Source organism: Manis pentadactyla, chromosome 1, assembly GCF_030020395.1.
Source record: "Manis pentadactyla isolate mManPen7 chromosome 1, mManPen7.hap1, whole genome shotgun sequence".
Lineage (NCBI taxonomy): Eukaryota > Metazoa > Chordata > Mammalia > Pholidota > Manidae > Manis > Manis pentadactyla.
In genome coordinates this window covers 72,491,169-72,510,483 of record NC_080019.1, presented here as the reverse complement: position 1 = coordinate 72,510,483, position 19,315 = coordinate 72,491,169, and the positions used below count along the sequence as shown (strand labels likewise).

The window sequence follows — 19,315 nt, the reverse complement described above, 5'->3', positions numbered from 1 at the left end:
GAGCAGTCCCTCTAAAATATCATGTAGAGGTGGTTTGTGGGAGGCAAATTCCCTCAAGTTTTGTTTGTCTGGGAATTGATTAAACCCTCCTTCATATTTAAATGATAATAGTGCTGGATACAGTATTCTTGGTTCAAGGCCCTTCTGTTTCATTGCATTAAATATATCATGCCATTCTCTTCCGGCCTGTAAAGTTTCTGTTGAGAAGTCTGATGATAGCCTGATGGGTTTTCCTTTGTAGGTGACCTTTTTTTCTCTCTCTGGCTGCCTTTAATATTCTGTCCTTGTCCTTGATCTTTGCCATTTTAATTATTATGTGTCTTGGTGTTGTCCTCCTTGGGTCCCTTCTGTTGGGAGTTCTGTGTACTTCCGTGGTCTGAGCGACTATTTCCTCCCCCAGTTTGGGGAAGTTTTCAGCAATTGCTTCATCAAATACACCTTTTATCCCTTTTTCTCTCTTTTCTTCTTCTGGTACCCCTATAATGCAGATATTGTTCCATTTGGATTGATCATACAGTTCTCTTAAAATTCTTTCATTCCTGGAGATCCTTTTAATGTCTCTCTGCGTCAGCTTCTCTGTGTTCCTGTTCTCTGATTTCTATTACATTAATGGCCTCTTGCACCTCGTCCATTCTGCTTTGAAGTCCTTCCAGAGATTGTTTTATTTCTGTATTCTCCCTCCCAACTTTATCTGTTAGGTCTTGCATTTTTGTCTGCAGCTCCATCAGCATGGTTATGACCTTTATTTTGAATTCTTTTTCAGGAAGATTGGTTAAATCTATCTCCCCAGACTCCCTCTCGGCGTTGTCTCTGTGATTCTGGTCTGGATCAAATTTTTCTGCCTTTTCATGGTGATAGAGGTAGTTGTGGGGAGTTGGCGCATGTGTCTCTGAGTCTGGCCCAGGCGGCTGTGGAGGAGGCTCTGCACAGCTGCTGTGGGCGTGGCTGGTCTCAGGCTGCTTCTCTGCTATGGCGTGGCCACGCCAGAGTGGGAATGGGCAGGAGGCTGTTTATCGCCATGAGGGACCTCTGAGCTGCACTGCCACCCAGGGGGTTAGGGCGCCTGGACTTCCCCGGGATTCCCAGCTGCTGGGTTGAGTGTGCTGGGACGCTTCCGTCCAGTTGTGAGGCTCTTGTCCCTTTCAGACTTTCAAAAAGCACTTGCTTTTCTTTTGTCCCAGGGGTGACAGCTGTGGGGAATCCGCTTGCAGATTTTACTGTTCTGTTTTCCTAGTATCCAGCACACCACACACTGTGTGTCTGCGCTCCCAGTGCGATGACTAGTGTTGGGTATTTAGCAGTCCTGGGCTCCCACTCCCTCCCCGCTCCGACTCCTCTCCTCCCGCTGTGGAGCTGGGGTGGGGGGCACACTCAAGTCTCATTGGGCCGCGGCTTTTATATCTTACCCCCTTCGTGATGCGCTGGGTTCTCGCAGGTGTAGATGTAGCCTGGATGTTGTACTGTATCTTCTGGTCTCTCTTTTAGGAATAGTAGTATTTGTTGTATCTTCAAAAATATATATGGTTTTGGGAGGAGATTTCTGCTGCCCTACTCTTGCCACTATCTTGGCTTCTCCCTGTGTACATTTTTTTAAGCTTAAAATGCCTTGTTTTGTCATACAGAAAAAAGTTTGATTAAAAAAAACAAAAAAAAATACACTTTGAAATATAAAGTCAGAAAGCTCTTAACTTTTACATTTAACATAACTATTTCTTACCATAGTAACATCCTTATGCTCGGTACATTAGAGTCACTCTGGCAAACTTCATGATGACAAACATATAAGGCATAAAAATATTATATATAAGCTGGATCTAAAGGAAAAAAAGGGCAAGCCATCTTCTAATTCAATTACCATGACAAAGGCTTCTCCCTTCACAAGGAAAGAGAGAATAAATCATATATATTTCACTCCCTATAAGCAAAAAGGAGAGGAGTAATCCTAAAATCATTTTCTCTCTGATCACTTGCCTTTGCAGGAAGCCAGCTGGCATATTGTAAGCAGCCCTACTGAGAGGTCCATTTGGCAGTAAGAAACACAGACTAATTAACAACCATGTGAGCATGAAAGTGAATCTTTCATCCCCTATCTAGCCTTCAGATGACTACAGCTTGATTGTAATTTCATGAAGAGTCTGAGTCAGAACCACCCACACAACCAAGCTGCTTCTGAATTCCTGACCCAAGAAACCATGAGACAGTAAATACTTGTCTTATGCTGCTAAGTTTTAGAGTCATTTATAATACAGCAGATAACTAGTACATCTGACCCCTAAACAATGTGGGGATTAGGGGTGCTTAGCCCCTAATGTAAAAAACTCCCCCCAAAATTTTAGTACTAATAGCCCACCACTGACCAAAAGCCTTACCAGTAACATAAATAGCTGATTAACATGTATTTTGTACATTATATGTATTTATATATTTATTCTTACAATAACATAAGCTAGAGAAAAATTTTCATATTGTTGCAAATCTCCAAAGTATTTTCCAATGTATTTTTAAAAATCCATGTGTAAGTGGGCCTGCATAGTTCAGACCCATGTTAGTTCAAGGGCCAACTGCACATATAAAAGTGATCATTGGCAGGACTTCCTCCTTGCATCAGATTTATATGTCATTAAATATCTCGAAATTCATTACCTGTACAATTGGTGGAGTTGTCTGTGAATAGGGTGATGTCACACCATAGACAGTTGAACAGGTCTGTCCTTGATAATATATGGTTGCTTGAGACTGTGCAGGAGAGTACTGCTGTTGTACACTGACAGACTGTTGGTTTGAATCCCAAACACCGTAATTCTGTCCCTGGACTGGGCCTGGGGCTGGCACTGGCAAGACGGCAACACTGGAGTCTTGGTGTACCACACCATCACTCTGGGCCACATACTGTGAACTGGAAACTTCCACAGGGGCTGTCACATGTGGCACCACTGGCACGGGTGGAGGGGCAGCAAGGGGTTCTGCAGAATGTCCTACTAAGGGCTGAGAATGATCATAAGGAGCAGGAGAACACACAGGGTCCATGCTAGGTGTGGGGAGGAGCACCTTTCCAGCATTAGGGTTGCTGGGATCCACATAGGCCTGCATGGGATAACCTGGTGGGTAGCCAGCAAAGGGATGATGAGGGGCATTGTAGCCAAGAGAGTCATAGGGTAATGGAGACGTCATTCCCAGGTTCTGCATCTGCTGCTGTTGTTTCTGAGCCTCCCGCTGAGCCACCTCTTGCTCAAACAATTTCCGACGCTCCTCTGTAGAAAGTTTATTGCGGTCTTTAATTCGTACTTTCTTTTTAGACGTTGGTGTGTCATATCTAGAAAGAAACAATAAGAGTACCACAAAAAGTTTTTCCCTAAGTCATAGATATAATCAAAGCACTAATAAATCTATGTCACTCAATACTAAACCACTAACCACACACCAAATTCAATTTAACACTGGTTAACAAATCACACTCAAAATTACTTAAGGAGACTTGCAGATAGGAGAGAACCCCAAGGAAATAAGACACTTAGATGAAATTAGTAACTTCATCTTTATTCTCAGATTCTAGAATTTCAAATTAAAGATACATATAGCATTCTAAGTAGATTCTTCTACTTAGATCCCTATCCCTACATCCCCCATCTATAGCAGGGGCAGTTCTATAACTACAGATCCTGAAACTGAAACAAAAATCAAAATATCCTAATAAAAGCTACAGAATTGGATTATGTCTGACCACACACACTTATAACAAATATTAACACAGGATAATTAAATGAAAGATGAGTATATACACATTTAAGTATGGGAAGTTATATTCACACACTCCTCTCTGTGCAATACCAAGTATATCACCTCAGTGCTCAGTCAAATACCCTGTGATGGTTTTGACAAGTATCCCAAAGAGGCCCACAAAAAACCATCAGTTCTAACTCACAAGAAGAGAATTGAGAGCTTAAAAGATTTCTTTTGTGAAGTTCTACAGGGAGAATCAAACTTCTGAGAAAGTGCTCTTGGAAAAAATATAAATAATGACAACTATTTTCAAGATGTTTTGTTTCAAAGGAACATCTAATAACAGCTTCGTGAACAAGGGCAAAACACTTAAACAATAAAAAATGTATGTTCTAAAAATTTTTAGTCTGAAAATTCCCTTTAAAGTGTTAGTGGGATGGTAGTACCCTTAGCTGCCTGGCAGAAACAAATGCAAATAGTGTATAGAAGAGAGTACCTTAAATCCAGCTCAGTGAATTCCTATAAAAGTTCTAAGGAATATGAGTTTATTAAAAAATAAAATTATATATATATTAACAAATGAGAGGAAGTGACCTACAAAGACTGTGGATACTGGAATTATCCAACACAAACTTTAAGAGGTATTTAGTGTTTAACATTTTAAATGAAATACAAGGGACCATTAAAAATATGACTAAGGAATAGGACCATAAAATATTATCAAGCAGACTTGAATAAGAACCCCATGAAGCATCTAGAAAGGAAAAAGAACCAAAATTAAAAATTATCATATAAAACTGAGCATGAACTTAACTGACAACTCAGCAATCCTACCTATACAGCCAACAGAAACTTTTGCACATGTACACCAAAAAAAGGTCACATAGCACTGTACATAATAGAAAAAGATTTTTAACAAAATATTACACAACAACGAAAAAGGAATAAACTGACTATTATGGATAAATCTTAGCAATATCAAGTGAAAACAAAGTACTCTTAAACTAAATACAGAAAAATAGCCTTTTCATAAAGTTAAAAACTAATACATTTTTAAGAAATATATATTAGATGACATAAAACTGTATTTTAAAACAGGAAAGCCAGGGTATAATGAACACAGGATGCAAGACAGTTATCTCAAGTAGTAAAGGTAGGGGAAGAAATGACATAGCTAGATTTATATGACTGTTAAGATTCTAGCTTTTATGCCAGGATTTCCAAGGCTTATTACATTATAATATAAATAGGTAGAAGAAGTCCATTTATAGAAATTATAAGCATCATGAGCCAAGAAATAATCCAACATTCAATTGAATTAAGTGCCCCTGAGGTCCATAGTATGGTTAAGCAGAGATGACATCTGACGGGAAGGAGTAACTTGGAAGATACTCTTCAAACTCAAAAAGCTCAATGAATTTCAACCAAATAAAAGAAAACAGAAATCTTCATCTAACACAGGACAGTAGTACTGCAGAACACCAAACACAAAGGGAGTATCGTAAAGGCAAGGCAGGAGAAAAGCTAGATTATTTAAACAACAACAATCAGACCAATGAGTTCCGTGAGAAGCCACAAAACTGAGGAAAATCAGCAGTTAAGAGAAACTGCTAACTCAGCAAAACTTCCTTTAAAAAATGAGAGAATATGTTCACAGAAAGACGTGTACATAGAAGTAATAATCACAAAAACTATCTGAAAACAATCCAAACACCTATCAACTAATAAATTTATGAACAAACTACAGTTTATAATAATAGTTTATCAATAAAAAAAGAACAACTGAGACACCACATAACATGAATGAATCTCAAATGCAGTATGCTAAATGGAAGACAACTGACTTAAATACTATATGGTGTATGATACTATATATATATATGACATTCTGGAAAAGACAAAACCACGGGGTCAGAAAGTACATCAGTAGTTGCCAAGAACTAGGGCTTGGAGAAAGGGACTGAGCACTATGAAGGGTTACAGAGGGTTTTGTGAGATGATGGAAGTATTCTATATCATGACTATGGTGGTGGCTACATTAGTGTATGTACTTGACAACACTCATTAAATTATATACTTAAAACTGTGAATTTTACTGTAAGTAACTTGTATCTGCTAATTAAATAAAGCTGACTAAAAACTGAAGGTGTGCAATGCAAAAGAATGAGAAAGGCTTTCTAGACAAAACTGAAATATCGTGAATAGAAAACTCACTATAAGAAACCTTTTAAAGGAAGGTCTGAGATAAAAAGGAAAAAAGAAAAAAGATACTGGTAAATGTAAACTAAATAAATTAGTTTGTGGACAAAAAATTAATAACTTATGGGGGCAAGAAAGAATTATAATAGTGGACAATAACAGCACATGAATTAAGAAGGCTGAATGATCAGAATTAAAGTACTTAATGCTGTTCAAGATAGTGATTAGCTTTAGATATTACTGAAACAACTAGTTAAAAGTCTGCCACAAAGAATTAAACAAAAACAAGAGAAGTTGGAAGTGAAAGGAAGAAAGATATAACAGTTAAATCCTATCAACATAAAAACAGCATACGTAATATCTCACAAAAGAGACTATAAAGCAAGTATCAAAAAAGTCTAAAAACTGGTATACAAACCAATTAATGGCAATTGGAAATTTAACAGAAAGAAATTTAAATACACATTGAAAATCATAACAGTATTTAGGACCAGATTATGATGAAACTGCATTACCAAGAGTAGATCAACCAGTACTTACAGGGAGATTTAAATCTTTAAGCACTTTTATTAGAAGAGAAAAATGCTGAAAAACAATGAGCTTAAAATCCCAATTATTCCAATCAAGACATTTTTAAAAATATAATAAACCTAAAATAGTGAAAGGAAATAAAAACATGAGCAGAAATCATTTGCCAAGGTCATTCTGTGATATGTATTGGAGGTTTTGCTGGTAAAATAAAAACAGGCAAAAGGATTAGAAAGGAAAAACAAAACAAATTCATATGATACTGACTGTTGATGAGAATTTATAAAAAGGGGGCAAAAAAATCTATAGTCCCGAAATTAGTAAGAATTTCTTATGATTGCCAAACATGAGATCAACATACAAAAGTTAACTGTATTTCTAAACACCAGCAACAAACTGAAAATGTACAAAAAATTAAGGTGGTTCTCAGAAATAAACACACCAAAAGACATATAATTCTTTCTAAAGAAAACTACAAATTACTGAGATTAATGAAAAATTTACTCTTCAGTAAAAATATTAAAGAAGACCTAACTAGACTATATTCAATACTCAATCTGAATGTAGAAACACTCAAAACTGTAGAAATGTCAAGTCTCCTCAGAATCATCTCGTTGGTGGGGTGGAGGGGGTGGGAGAAACCTGACAAGCCAATTTTAAGGAAGAACAAGTTTGAGAAAAGCCATTACATCTGGAAGGCCAATCAGGGATTTGCCCTACTTGGTATCAAGAGTTAATATAAGGTACCATCATTATAAACCCAGAAACAGATCCTCCCACATATGGAAACTTGTTGGAAAGAGACAGTACTGCAGATCAGTGGAAAGTGGATGGTAAATGGTGCTGGGACAATTAGGTATTCTCTCTGGAAAAAAAATGAAATCAGACTCCTACCTGTCTCACAACATATACAAAAATTAATTCCCAATAGATTAAGGATTTAAATGTCTTTTAAAAAAAATCATCACAAGGGTAGGGAATAATTTCTTAAAACAGGATAAGTATAAAGGAAACATACAATATAGTTGACACATTCTATTACACCATAATAAATTCCATGAATCTAAAGACACAAAAAAGCCAAAACGCAAGCCATCAAAAAAAAAAAAAATCAACAGAATTATATTTGGAATATATACAAATAATTCCTAAAACTCAGAAAGACAAATGACTTAGAAAGAAACATATGAAAAGATGCTTCACAGGAGAGGAAAGAGGAATGGCCAATAAACATAAGATGTTCAATCTATAGCAATTGGAGGAATGCAATTAAAATCATGAATTATTATATACCCTGAGAGCCAAAAATGAAAAATTCTGACAAGTTTATCTAATTTTTGAAAAAGTTTCAAAAGAAATGCTTCGAAATGTTTTCTAGTCCCCAGAAGGTGATTATGTGGCCTGCTTTTCTGTCAGCCTGACAAAGACAGCCTCTAACACAGGAATCAATCAGCATTTTGACTGGTAGGGCACAAATACAAAAGAAAACAAAACTCTTGAGTTTGGAAGAATTACCATTATCTTTGGAGAGTTATCACCAAACTTCCATTCCCTTGTAAAGAAAAAAATTTGGTTCCACAAATAGCATTTAAATGTTATCAAGTAGAAACAATTCAAGTACCAAAAATCTACTAGTCTTCACAGCTATTATCACTGTCAAAAGAGACTCTATCTCAATATTTATCATTAAAGTTTTATACTCTTCTCAAGAGAATCTACTTATTCCAAAACCTCTAGGTACCCCAAATCAGAAGTATATGATTTGGGCACTTTTTGACTTACTCAGGAAAGAGAATAACTCACACAGGCCACTTACCTGTCATCTGGCCTTTTCGTTCCCCGCTCATAGGCAGAAGGTGGTGAGAGGGAGCCCCTTCGTTTCCTTTTCTCTTTACTTTGAGTTTGCTTGTCTGGGTCTCTCTCTCTTGACCTGTTAGGAGTCTTTGGGGCAGCTGTTTGATCTCTGAAGCCAACAGCATCCCTTCCTCTTTCAGTTACTATGGGAAAAGGGTTTTTAAAAAATTTACTTGGCAGACCTTTCTACATCATGATAGTATGTCAACTGTATAGTAAAATTTCCATTCAACAAATGCATCTCTGGACTCCTTTCTCATATATCCAGTCCTGAACTTGGATGAGACACTAGGTCTGGTGTGTGTGTGCACTCTATTTACTGAAAATCTCTTCTATGAATGCTCTTCTCTACTTTTCCCCACCAAGCCTCAGTCCTAGTCTTCAACATTTCTAACAAGTTCTATGGAGCACATGCATGCAAGATGTTCCCGTTACCTTTAGCAAGGCAGCCTGCTTATCAATTCAAAATGTAAACGTTTTCCACTGCCCCTGTAACTGTGTATTTACAAATTGTAGAAGAGCAACCTGGCATGTTAAGCCTCAAGAAGAAATGTCTGTTTAATTAAAAAAAAAAAAGATCAAACAACTTTTTATGAACTATAATTTCAAAAGGAAAATATTCAAACACAGGTGATAATAGGTGATGACTCAGGAAGTTATCAAAATTAGAGAGCTACATCTTCAAAAAAAACTATTGTCAGCTTCCAAGTGAAAGATGGTACTATTAACCTTCACTTGGTCTCTCTACCTAGAATGGTTCTCACTTGTGCTACCCTGCCCCAATTCCATCACCTCTGCTCCAAAGGGCCGTTCTAAGTTCTGCTTTTCACTCATCACTTCACTCCTAGTATCTCATCTCCCTAAGAAGTCCAAGTCTCACTACTGAACATTTCAATCAGAATTGACTGATATTATATGCTGTTGCTTTGTATATGTTTGTACTGCTTCCTGATTAGTCAGACTGCTCTCTTTATGAGGAAAGAGTTTCTTACAAATTATCTCTCATAGCACAGAGCAGATTCTCAATAAACATTAATTGGTTTTTCTTTTTCTTATCTCAGATAATCGCTACCAGCTGTCTTTTCCCTACCAGTAGGGTTAGGTTTGCATGAGCTGTTCTTCTACTTCTCCTTTTTTTTGGCCAAAAGAAGCTGGCCAAAAACTCCATTTATTTGCAAAACATTTATTAATCCATAGCCATATATGAGTATTTGTCAGTAAGAAGCTAACAGAACTCATTTATACCACATGCTGGTAGAAAATGTTGTAGTTAAAACTGGTCCTCCTCACAAGTTATTATCACAACATCCTTTTGTGAAGTACTATTATCTAGTTTCATCCAGACTGGCTATGACTACTCTATTTCCCCCTTAAAATGAAGTTCCTTGCCCTGGTATCAACTTCCTTAAAATGTGGCTACATTTCACTATATCCTAGTAAAATAAGAAAAGGAATCATACCAACAGTTCATATCATATTCTAACTCTGGATCTTAGAATATGTGGGGCAGAAGTTCTATTTATTCAGGCTTATTTTTTTAATATGATAAAATGTGGGTAAAGCTACGTTACCTATTTCCCAAAGCATTTCACAGTTCTTATGACTTTTTAAAGTTCTAAGCTTTTCTATTGCTTGACAATGAGGGGTAACACAGAAGCCAGGCTTGCATTATTAGTATCTTTAATACAAAAGCCTTGAACTGACATGCGGTTGGGGGAGGTGTCTCATATGTGAGGGAGGGACAAAGTTGGCACTCAAAAGGCTGCTTCCTGAAAAGATTATATAGTCATCCATTAGAGACAACAGTCAGAGGGCATCTCTTGGAGGGCCATACCAGAGTAGATACTTGCAAAATATTGGGGCAAAACCCTCATAAAGTAGTTAAGCTTTGCCTATTTTGCTTAATGATTTTAACTCAGTGCACCTAGAGAAGGCAGCCTCTGATGATCAAGTCTACAGCGATGCCACTATTTTTTGCCACCTGGTACTGCACAACCCTGCCTTCTTTCTTACGGGAAGAATTCTTTGCAGCCGTAAATAGGCTATCTGGCTATGAAGAGACTAAACCAGTCGAATTAAAAATATATAAAAGACAGAACAATGATGCAAAGGGCACCTCACAAGGTTTTAATCCATAAGGTTACACCAGTAAGATTTAAGATTGTAAAAATCTTTTCATGTCCAAAGTAAAAGACAAGACCAAAAACATGATCACACTGCCTCATTCACTCTACTGATAATGGGTCAGTGCTGGAGAGGCTCAAGAGACCGACAACAGCCACCATAATTGACCCACTGCTTTAATCTGTAAAGTATGTTGGAAACAGTTAATAACTAATTAATAACGAAAACAATTAACAGTTAATAACTAAAGCCCAGAAACCAGAATACCATATAGCTTTCTCTATTATCTGTTCAGTAATAACTTTTGTGTGTGTGTATACACTCATGTAACCATTGCATGATCAAGATATCAAACATTTTAACTAATTTTTTTTCCCTTCACTTATTTCACCTATAGCCTATCCCCCTCCCCTATGGCAACCACCAGTATGTTCTCTGTATTTATGAGTCTACTTAAGTTTGTTTGGTTTTTTAGATTCCACATGTAAGTGAAATCACACAGTACTTACGTTTCTGACTTAATTTCATTTAGCACAGTACTCTCTAGATCCATCCATGTTATCACAAATGGCAAAATTTCACTCTTTTCTACAGCTGAGTAATATTCTGTAAGTATATATGTACTATACCTTCGTTGTCCAATCATCTATTGATGGACATTTAGGTTGCTCTCATATTTTGACTGTTATAAATAATGCTGTGATAAACATAGGTGTGCATATATCTTTTCAGATTGTTTTCTTCAGTTAAGTTCCCAGAAGAGGAATTGCTGGGTTATGTGGTATTTCTAATTTTTTTCTGAGAAATCTTTATATTGCTGCACCATTTACATTCCCACCAATAGTGTGTAAGAGTTCCCTTTTTTCCACATCCTCACCAACATTTGTTATTTCTTGTCTTGTTGATACTAGCCATTCTGACCAGTGCAAGGTAATACCTCACTGTGGTTTTGATTTGCATTTCCCTGAGGTTCAGTGATGTTGAACATCTTTTTATGTATCTGCTGGCCATCTGTTTGTCTTTAGAAAAATGTGTTGGGTCCTCTGCCCATTTTTAATTGGATTATTGGGTAATTATAAACATATCATATATTATTTATATGGATTACTTTTTTTTTTTGGTGAATTGTGTATGTTCTGATATTAACCCCTTGTCAGATACATCATTTACAAATAAATTCTCTCATACAGTAGACTGTCTTTTCATTTTGTTGGTTGGTTTCCTTTGCTGTGCCAAAGCTCTTTGATATCCCACTTGTTTTGTTTTTATTTCCATTGCCTGAGGAGATATATCCAGGCAACAATTACTGATGCCAATGTTCAAGAGTTTACTGCCTAATATTTTCTTCTGGGAGGTTTATGGTTTCAGGTCTTATATTTAAGTCTTTAATTCATTTTGAGCTTATTTTTGAGTATGGTGTAAGACAGTGATCTAGTTTCATTCTTTTGCATGTAGCTATCCAGTTTTCCCAAAACCATTTATTGAAGACTCTTTTCCCCATTGTATATTGTTACATCCTTTGTCATATATTAATTGACCATATAGGCATGGGTTTACTTCTGGGCTCTATTATGTTGCATTGGTCTATGAATCTGTTCTTGTGCCAGCACTATATTGTTTTGATTACTGTAGCTTTGTAGTATAGTTTGAAATCAGGGAGCATGGTATCCCCAGCTTTGATCTTCTTTCTAAAGACTGCTTGGGCTATTTCATTTTTTGTGTGTGTGTGTGTGTGTGTGTGGTTTTGCCATTGGTATTTTGACAGGGATTACACTGAATCTGTAGATTGCTCTGGGCAATACGGCCATTTTAACAGTCTTAATTTTTCCTATTCATGAGCATGGAATACCTTTCCTTTTATTCATGTCATCTTCAATTTCTTTCATCAGTATCTTATAGTTTTCAGAGCACAGGTCTTTCACCTCCTTGGTTAAATTTACTGCTTGGTGTTTTATTCTTTTTTATGCCAGTTGTAAATATGATTGGTTTCTTAATTCATAATTTGCATTTAGAAATGCAACAGATTTCTACACATTTATTTTGCATCCTGCAACTTTTCTGAATTCATGTTTTATTTCTAGTAGTTTTTTGGTAGAGTCCTTAAGGTTTTCTATATATAGTATCATGTCATCTGCAAATAGTGACAATTTTTCTTCTTCCTTACCAATTTGGATGCATTTCTTTTTCTTGCCCAATTGCTACGGCTAGGACTTCTGGTACTATGTTGAATAAAGCAGTGAGTGGGTATCCTTGTCTTGTTCCTCATCTTAGAGGAAAAGCTTTTAGCTTTTTGTCTTTGAGTACAGTGTTAGCTGCAGGTCTGTCATGTATGTTCTTTTGTATGTTGAGGTATGTTCCCTCTGTACCTGTTTTGTTAAGAGTTTTAATCATAGATGCTGAATTTAGTCAAATGCTTTTCAGCATCTACTGAGATGACCATATTGTTTTCATCCTTCCTTTTGTTAATGTGGTGTATCGCACTGATTGATTTGCAATGTTGAACCATTCTTGCATCCCTGGAAAAAATCCTACTTGGTCATGGTGAATGTACTTTTTAATGTTATTTTAAAATTTAGTTTGCCAATATTTTGTTGAGGATTTTTGTATCTATGCTCATCAGGGATATTGGTCTGTAATTTTATTTTGCAATGTCTTTTTTGGTTTTGGTATCAAGGTGATGCTGGCCTCATGGAATGAATTTGGAAGCTTTCCTTCCTCTTCAATTTCTGGAGTATTTTAAGGATAGGCATTAATTCTTCTTTGAATGTTTGGCAGAATTCTTTTGTGAAGCCATCTGGTACTAGATACTTGTTTGTTGGGAGTTTTTTGAATACTGCTTAATTTTATTACTGGTAATCAGTCTGTTCATATTTTCTATTTCTTCCTGGTTCACTCTTGGGAGATTGCATGTTTTCTAGAAATTTATCCATTTCTACTAGGTTGTCTGATTTGCTGGCATATAAATTTTTATAGTAATCTCTTACAGTTGTATTTCTGTGGTGTCAATTTTAACTTTTTTCATGTCTGATTTGAGTCCTCTTTTTTCTTGATGAGTTTAGCTAAAGGTTTGTCAATTCTGTTTATCTTTCCAAAGAACAGCTCTTAGTTTTATTAGTTTCATGTTCCTTTGTATTTTTTTTTTTAGTTTCTATTTCATTTATTGCTGCCCTGATCATTACTATTTCCCTTCTACTAATTTTGGGATTTGTTGGTTCTTTTTCTAGTTCTTTTAGGTGTAGTTTATTTAGATTTAGGATTTTTTCTTGTTTTTTGAGATAGGCCTGTAACACTATAAATGCCCCCCCTCTTAAAACTGCTTCTGCAGCATCCCAAAATGTGTGCATTGCTGTGTTTCTATTTTCACTGTTCAAGTGTTTTTAATTTCCTCTTTAATTTTTTTCACTGACCCACTGTTATTTAGCAGCACCTTGTTTAGCCTTCATGTTTGTGTTTTCTCCATTTTTTTCAGTGGGAGGGGCTGTAACCTATTTCCAGTTTTGTATTGTCGTGGTCAGAAAAGATGCTTGGTATTATTTCAATCTTCCTATATTTATTAAGACTTGTTTTGTGGTCTAACACATGATCTATCCTGGAGAATATTCTATGTGCATTTGAAAAGAATGAGAATTCTATAATGTTCTATACATACCTATTAGTTCTCATGTGTTATTCAAAGCCACCCTTTCCTTTTGGATTTTCTGTCTGGATAACACCCATATAAATGGGGTGTTAAAGTCCACGACTATTACTGTATTACTGTCAATTTCTCCATTAATGTCTGCACTATGTATATAGGTGCTCCACTCTTGGGTACATAGATATTTATAACTGTTAAATCTTTTTGCTGGATTGAGCCCTTAATCATTATATAACCTTTGTCTCTTTTTACAGTCTTTTTTTGTGGGTATGACTTCTTTGTTTTATGGTTGAATTCCTTTCTCTTTATTTTTTTTTTTGCATTTGTCATAGGTTTTTAGTTTGTGGTTACCATGTAGTTTACATATGATGTCTTACATATACAGCAGTCTATGTTGTTAGCAGTCACTTAAATTTGAATGCATTCTAATAGCACTACATTTTTAACACCTCCTCTTTGTTTTATATACATCATGTCTCCTTTAACATCTTTTATTTAGTGATTCCTATTAACTAATTTTTAGTAGTAGTTTGATTTTACTACTCTTGTCTTCTAACCTTCACATTAACTTTTAAGTGATTCATCTGTTACTTTTGTTATCTGTTTGTTTTTACTAGTGAAATACTTTCATAATTTTCTTGCTTCTAGCTATGGCCTTTTCCTTTCCCTCTTAAAGATATTTCTTTAACATTTCTTGTAAGGCTAGTTTAGTGGTGGTGAACTCTTAACCTGCATTTATCTGAGAAGCCCTTTCTCTCTCCTTCAATTCTGGGTGATAATAACCTTGCTGTATTCGTGGTTGAGGGTCTTTCTATTTCAGCATTCAGAATATATTATGCCACTCCTTTCCAGCCTGTAGAGTTTCTGCTGAAAAAAATCAGCTGACAGTTTTCCTTTTAGGTAACTTGAGGCTTTTCTCTTGTTCCTTTTAATATTTTTTGTCTTTGTTCTTTGATATTTAATCATTATGTGTCTTGGCATTGACCTCCTTGGGTTCATCTTACTGTGGCTCTCTGTGATTCCTGGATTTGGATGTTTCCTTCCCTAGGTTAGGAAAGTTTTCAGCTATTATTTCTTAAGTTTTCCAACCCTTTCTCTCTCTTCTCCTTCTAGGATTCCTATAATGCAATTATGACAAATCTCCTTTGACATATCTTCCTTTCTTTCTGTTCTTTTATTCTTACTGCTGTTCAGCTTCAGTGCTTTCCATTACTCTGTCTTCAGGTCTCTGATCCGTTCTTCTGCATGCTCTGTTCTATGTATTTTTTATTTCATTTATTGTAGTCATCTCTGATTGGTTCTTTTACAGATTTTCTCTTTGTTGAAGTCCTCCCTGAGCTCATCCATTCTTCTTTCAAGTCTGCTAGGCATCTTTATAACCACTGTTTTGAACCCTTTGTCAGGTAGATTGCTTAACTGTTTCACTTAGTTTTTTTTTTCCTGAAGTTTTATCTTTTTATTGTCTGAAGCATATTCCTTTGTGTCCTCATTTTATTTGACTTTCCGTGCTTGATTCTGTGAATTAGTTGAAAGGGCTACCTCTCCCAGCCTGGAAGGATTAGTCTTGTATAGGAAGGTCCCCTGGGTAGAGTATGTGTACCTAGTGGTTTTGGCGGCCCAGAGGCCAAGTGAGCATCACATATACATATCCTGGTACCAAAGTTCCCAGGGTGTGGGCTGGGGGGGGTCTACTGTGCAGTTGCCAGCTGGGGCCATGCTAGAAGACTGGTCACTGTCAAAGGCACACAGTCTGGGGAGCTCCCAGGTGGGCAGAGGGCAAGGCCCTCTGGCAGGGTGACTGGGGGCAAAGAGGCACTGTTCAGGGGTCTCCTGGTTAAGTGCTGGCCAGGGCCATGCTAATGGGACAGCTGAGCATTGATGGATGCAGTCTAGGAGTCTCCCAGGTTGGTACCTAGCTAGGGCTTTGCAAATGGGGTGGCCAGGGACAAAAGGGGCACAGGCAAGGTGAACACACATCAGCATCCTGCTAGTACCACCTTGGTGGGACCACTGCATTTCTGACAGGCATGTTTGAGTGTGGGGGGTGGCCAGGAGGCTATTTCTGTCATATCTGAAGCTGGTGTGTTCATTTTGACCCTGCCTGCCCTTGTGTGCGCTGTCACAGGTGTGTGGGGAAGGTAAACAATGGCACTCACCCTGTTCTTGTCCACAGTAGTAATGTGCAGGGGTAATGTAAACAATGTAGCTCACCCTGTTACTGTCTGCACTAACAATGTATGGGGAATATAAACAATGTTGCTCACTCTGCTCCCCTTAACGTGTGTGTGTGTGTGTGTGTGTGTGTCTGTGTGTGTGTGTGTGTGTGTTGTACACACTGGAATTTACTAGCTCTTTTGGTCCTAGAGAGAGTTTCAGCAGTGTCCCTGCTGCTTGGTGGTCAGGTTAAAACCCTCCAGGTTCATGGCTTTTGTTCTATGTCCCAGGGCAGGGTAGTCTGTGCTCCAGTAGCTCTGCTATATGCCTCCCTATTGCAGAGCTGTGCTAGAAGTAGGACTCCCTCCATTACTATGTCTCTACTTTTCCTGCTGTTTCATGTGTGGTCTTTTTATCTCGCATTGTGCAGAAGGTGTTCACTTAGGCCTCCATTTTTCCTTGGGATGAACTGCTCTGTGTGTAGATGTAGATTTGGTGCATACATGGGAGGAGGTGGGCTTAGGCTCTTTCTATGCCACCACTGTGAACCTGGTTCCCAAATAAAACCTGTAATAATGATTCTTAACCTTTTATGTGGTTGCTGTCTCTATGAGACTCTAAAGAAAGCTTTGAATTCTCCCCAGAAAAATGAATATACACAAAGAATTTTGCATATAAATATCTATAAAGATTTACAGAGACCTCTTAGAGTACAGGTTTAAGAATGTCTGCTCTATTGGAATCAATGAATGAACGAAAAGCTACTAAAGGCCATGACTTCAAGGAAGGCAACAACACAGGTAATATAAAGGAACATCTCCTTTGGCAAAAATTCACTAAGAAAGAATAAAAATGTATTTTCAAATTTAAACACCAACTATTTCATGTTACATATTGTCTGGTTTCAAAAACAAAATAGTTGAGGTTCTTATCAGTTAACTCTGCTTATTTTGAAAAGAATATTTATAAAGCTGTATGCAGAGTATCTCTGAATACCTACTTGTATTCTCCTTTTCAGTTTGACTTTTCTTTGGAATTCGATATACCTCCTGCAAAACATAAACCAAAAGAAGGGTTATTACTGAGGAGTGGAAGTGGTGATTGCTTTGAAGCTGACTGATTTCACATAGCAACAAAGAAATGGGAAGGAACAGGCTACCATTTAATTTATAATGGACTAAATAAGAATAGATCCTGGTCCCATAAAAACATATAGTGCATATATATATTAAAATGATTAACATATTTTAATCATCTATCAGGTTTATATGATCTCAGCTAAGTAGAGACTATGTAACAGACTAAGGGCATTGTATGTCTAACAGGAATACACTTCATGATAATCTTAATTTCTGTATGCTTTCCACACATAAAATGAAATCATTTATATAGTTCCTTTACTGAGAGTATTTGTAACAACAATTCTAACATTTCATTCACCATCCCTACTTAAGGTAAAAAAGGTTAGTAATAACTCAGCTATATAAAAACACTCCCAAAAAATTAACATGTATAAAAACAATTCCTGTTTTTAGCATATTTTTCTATAAATGCAATACCAACTTGGCTTATGGCCAAATGTAATATCTATTATCATATAGTTATTTAAAAAAGAGGACAGGTAAGCATTAGATCATTGTTGCTCTTGAAATAGCACAGAATACTATACCAGAATTGTTCTCAACAAATGAAAACTGTATTTTTCAGCTATTAGGTACCCTTCTCGTGCTGTATGAATTTAAGACCTAGAACCTGTTGTTCTCTGACAATCCCTCACTTTTTTTTTAGTCTGTCAATCAGCTCTTGGGTACAATACTCCTTTATTCAGTCACCTTGTTAAGTGGGTAAATGGCAAACCCACACAATCTCAATGGTACATCGTGAGATACCCTCCCTTTAGAGCAATCTCATCTTGTACGACCTGGCTATCCCTTTTCTTTTAAGGATTTATACTCCATAAGAAGATCAAAGAACTCCTCTTTCCACATGATTGTTGGTTCTAGCAGTATTTGTGGAAAAAGAAAAAACCCACGTGGCACACAACTGAGGAATGATGAAGACATAATATTAAGGTGCCATCAAAAATGACAAATGTGGACTACATGGATATAAGACAATCTATATGAATGTAAATTCTTCTGAAAAAATCCTTCAATACTCCATGCATTTTGATAAATTATCTAATAAAAGTGATGGTAGTTATAATTATATGTGCACTTAACCTGTGTGCCAGGTATCATGCTAAGAATGTATTATCTGACCTTCAAAACAACTCTTTGAGGCATGTACTATTATCTCTATCCTACAAATGAGAAAACTTACAAAGCTTAGCAATATGACTAAGAAATGATGCTTTCAGATGGTTTGACTCCAGAAAACCTTTATTTTCTGTACTAGATGACACAGGGTGTGGCTAATACCACTGTTTTGGGAAGGAGTACCATTTTTCGGATTTATGCACAAATGTAGGTGGCATTCTCCATCCCGTTCCCTCTCTTTCCTATGTAGGACTTCCACTAGAGCTGTAAGTATCACCTTTGGATGCACAATTAGATCACTCCAGGGAACTTTTATAGAAATACCATCCCAAACAAACTGAACCTAAAGTTACAGCATAGAATGACCATCTTGGTTGGCCCTTAACAATTACAGGGATGGAGCCCAGGCATCTGCATTTCTTTAGAAGCTCCCCAGATGATTCTGATTCCAGAGAAGGTTTAAAACAACTGAACTACTGGCTTCTCTTAATAGCCCTCACTCTTCCTCACAAGGAAGAATTTGAGTAAAAAGTACATATGCCTGTCATCAGCTCAAAGTCATCTGGACTCTCTCCTTTTGGGTTGCTTTTGCCTGTAGAGAGGATATATTCCAATCTGCTCTTCTGAGGGATGTCTAGAGTTGTCTACCTGTAGGTTATACTGAATCATAGATAAAGAGAAAGGACAAAGCTGACACTCTTAGTTCTGACTCCTCTGTCCAGTCGTCACAGGGGTAATCAAACTTGAGAAAAAGAAAGAATGCCACTTATCAGCACCTCCCCACACTAGAGGGTAAAATAGGTATCTGCTAATTTTAAAAAGCTTGAAAATGACTATTGCA

The 19,315-nt window shown here is 36.9% G+C and overlaps 1 protein-coding gene across 4 annotated transcripts in view; it reads right to left on the bottom strand.

Moving 5' to 3' along the window:
- SETD2 (SET domain containing 2, histone lysine methyltransferase) overlaps positions 1-19,315 on the bottom strand; it is a 165,243-nt gene that overhangs the window by 36,859 nt on the left and 109,069 nt on the right. For 3 of the 4 annotated variants that reach the window (XR_005023078.2, XM_036877191.2, XM_057498482.1), the window contains 3 exons: positions 17,217-17,265; positions 8,264-8,444; positions 2,644-3,313 (listed from right to left, as the gene is read on the bottom strand). Coding sequence is in view for 2 of the 4 variants with exons in the window: in XM_036877191.2 (XP_036733086.2) it covers positions 2,644-3,313; positions 8,264-8,444; positions 17,217-17,265 (900 nt within the window). In the remaining 2 variants the exon portion in view is untranslated. The remainder of the gene's footprint in view (positions 1-2,643; positions 3,314-8,263; positions 8,445-17,216; positions 17,266-19,315) is intronic. The other variant, XR_008996470.1, reaches the window with a different exon arrangement.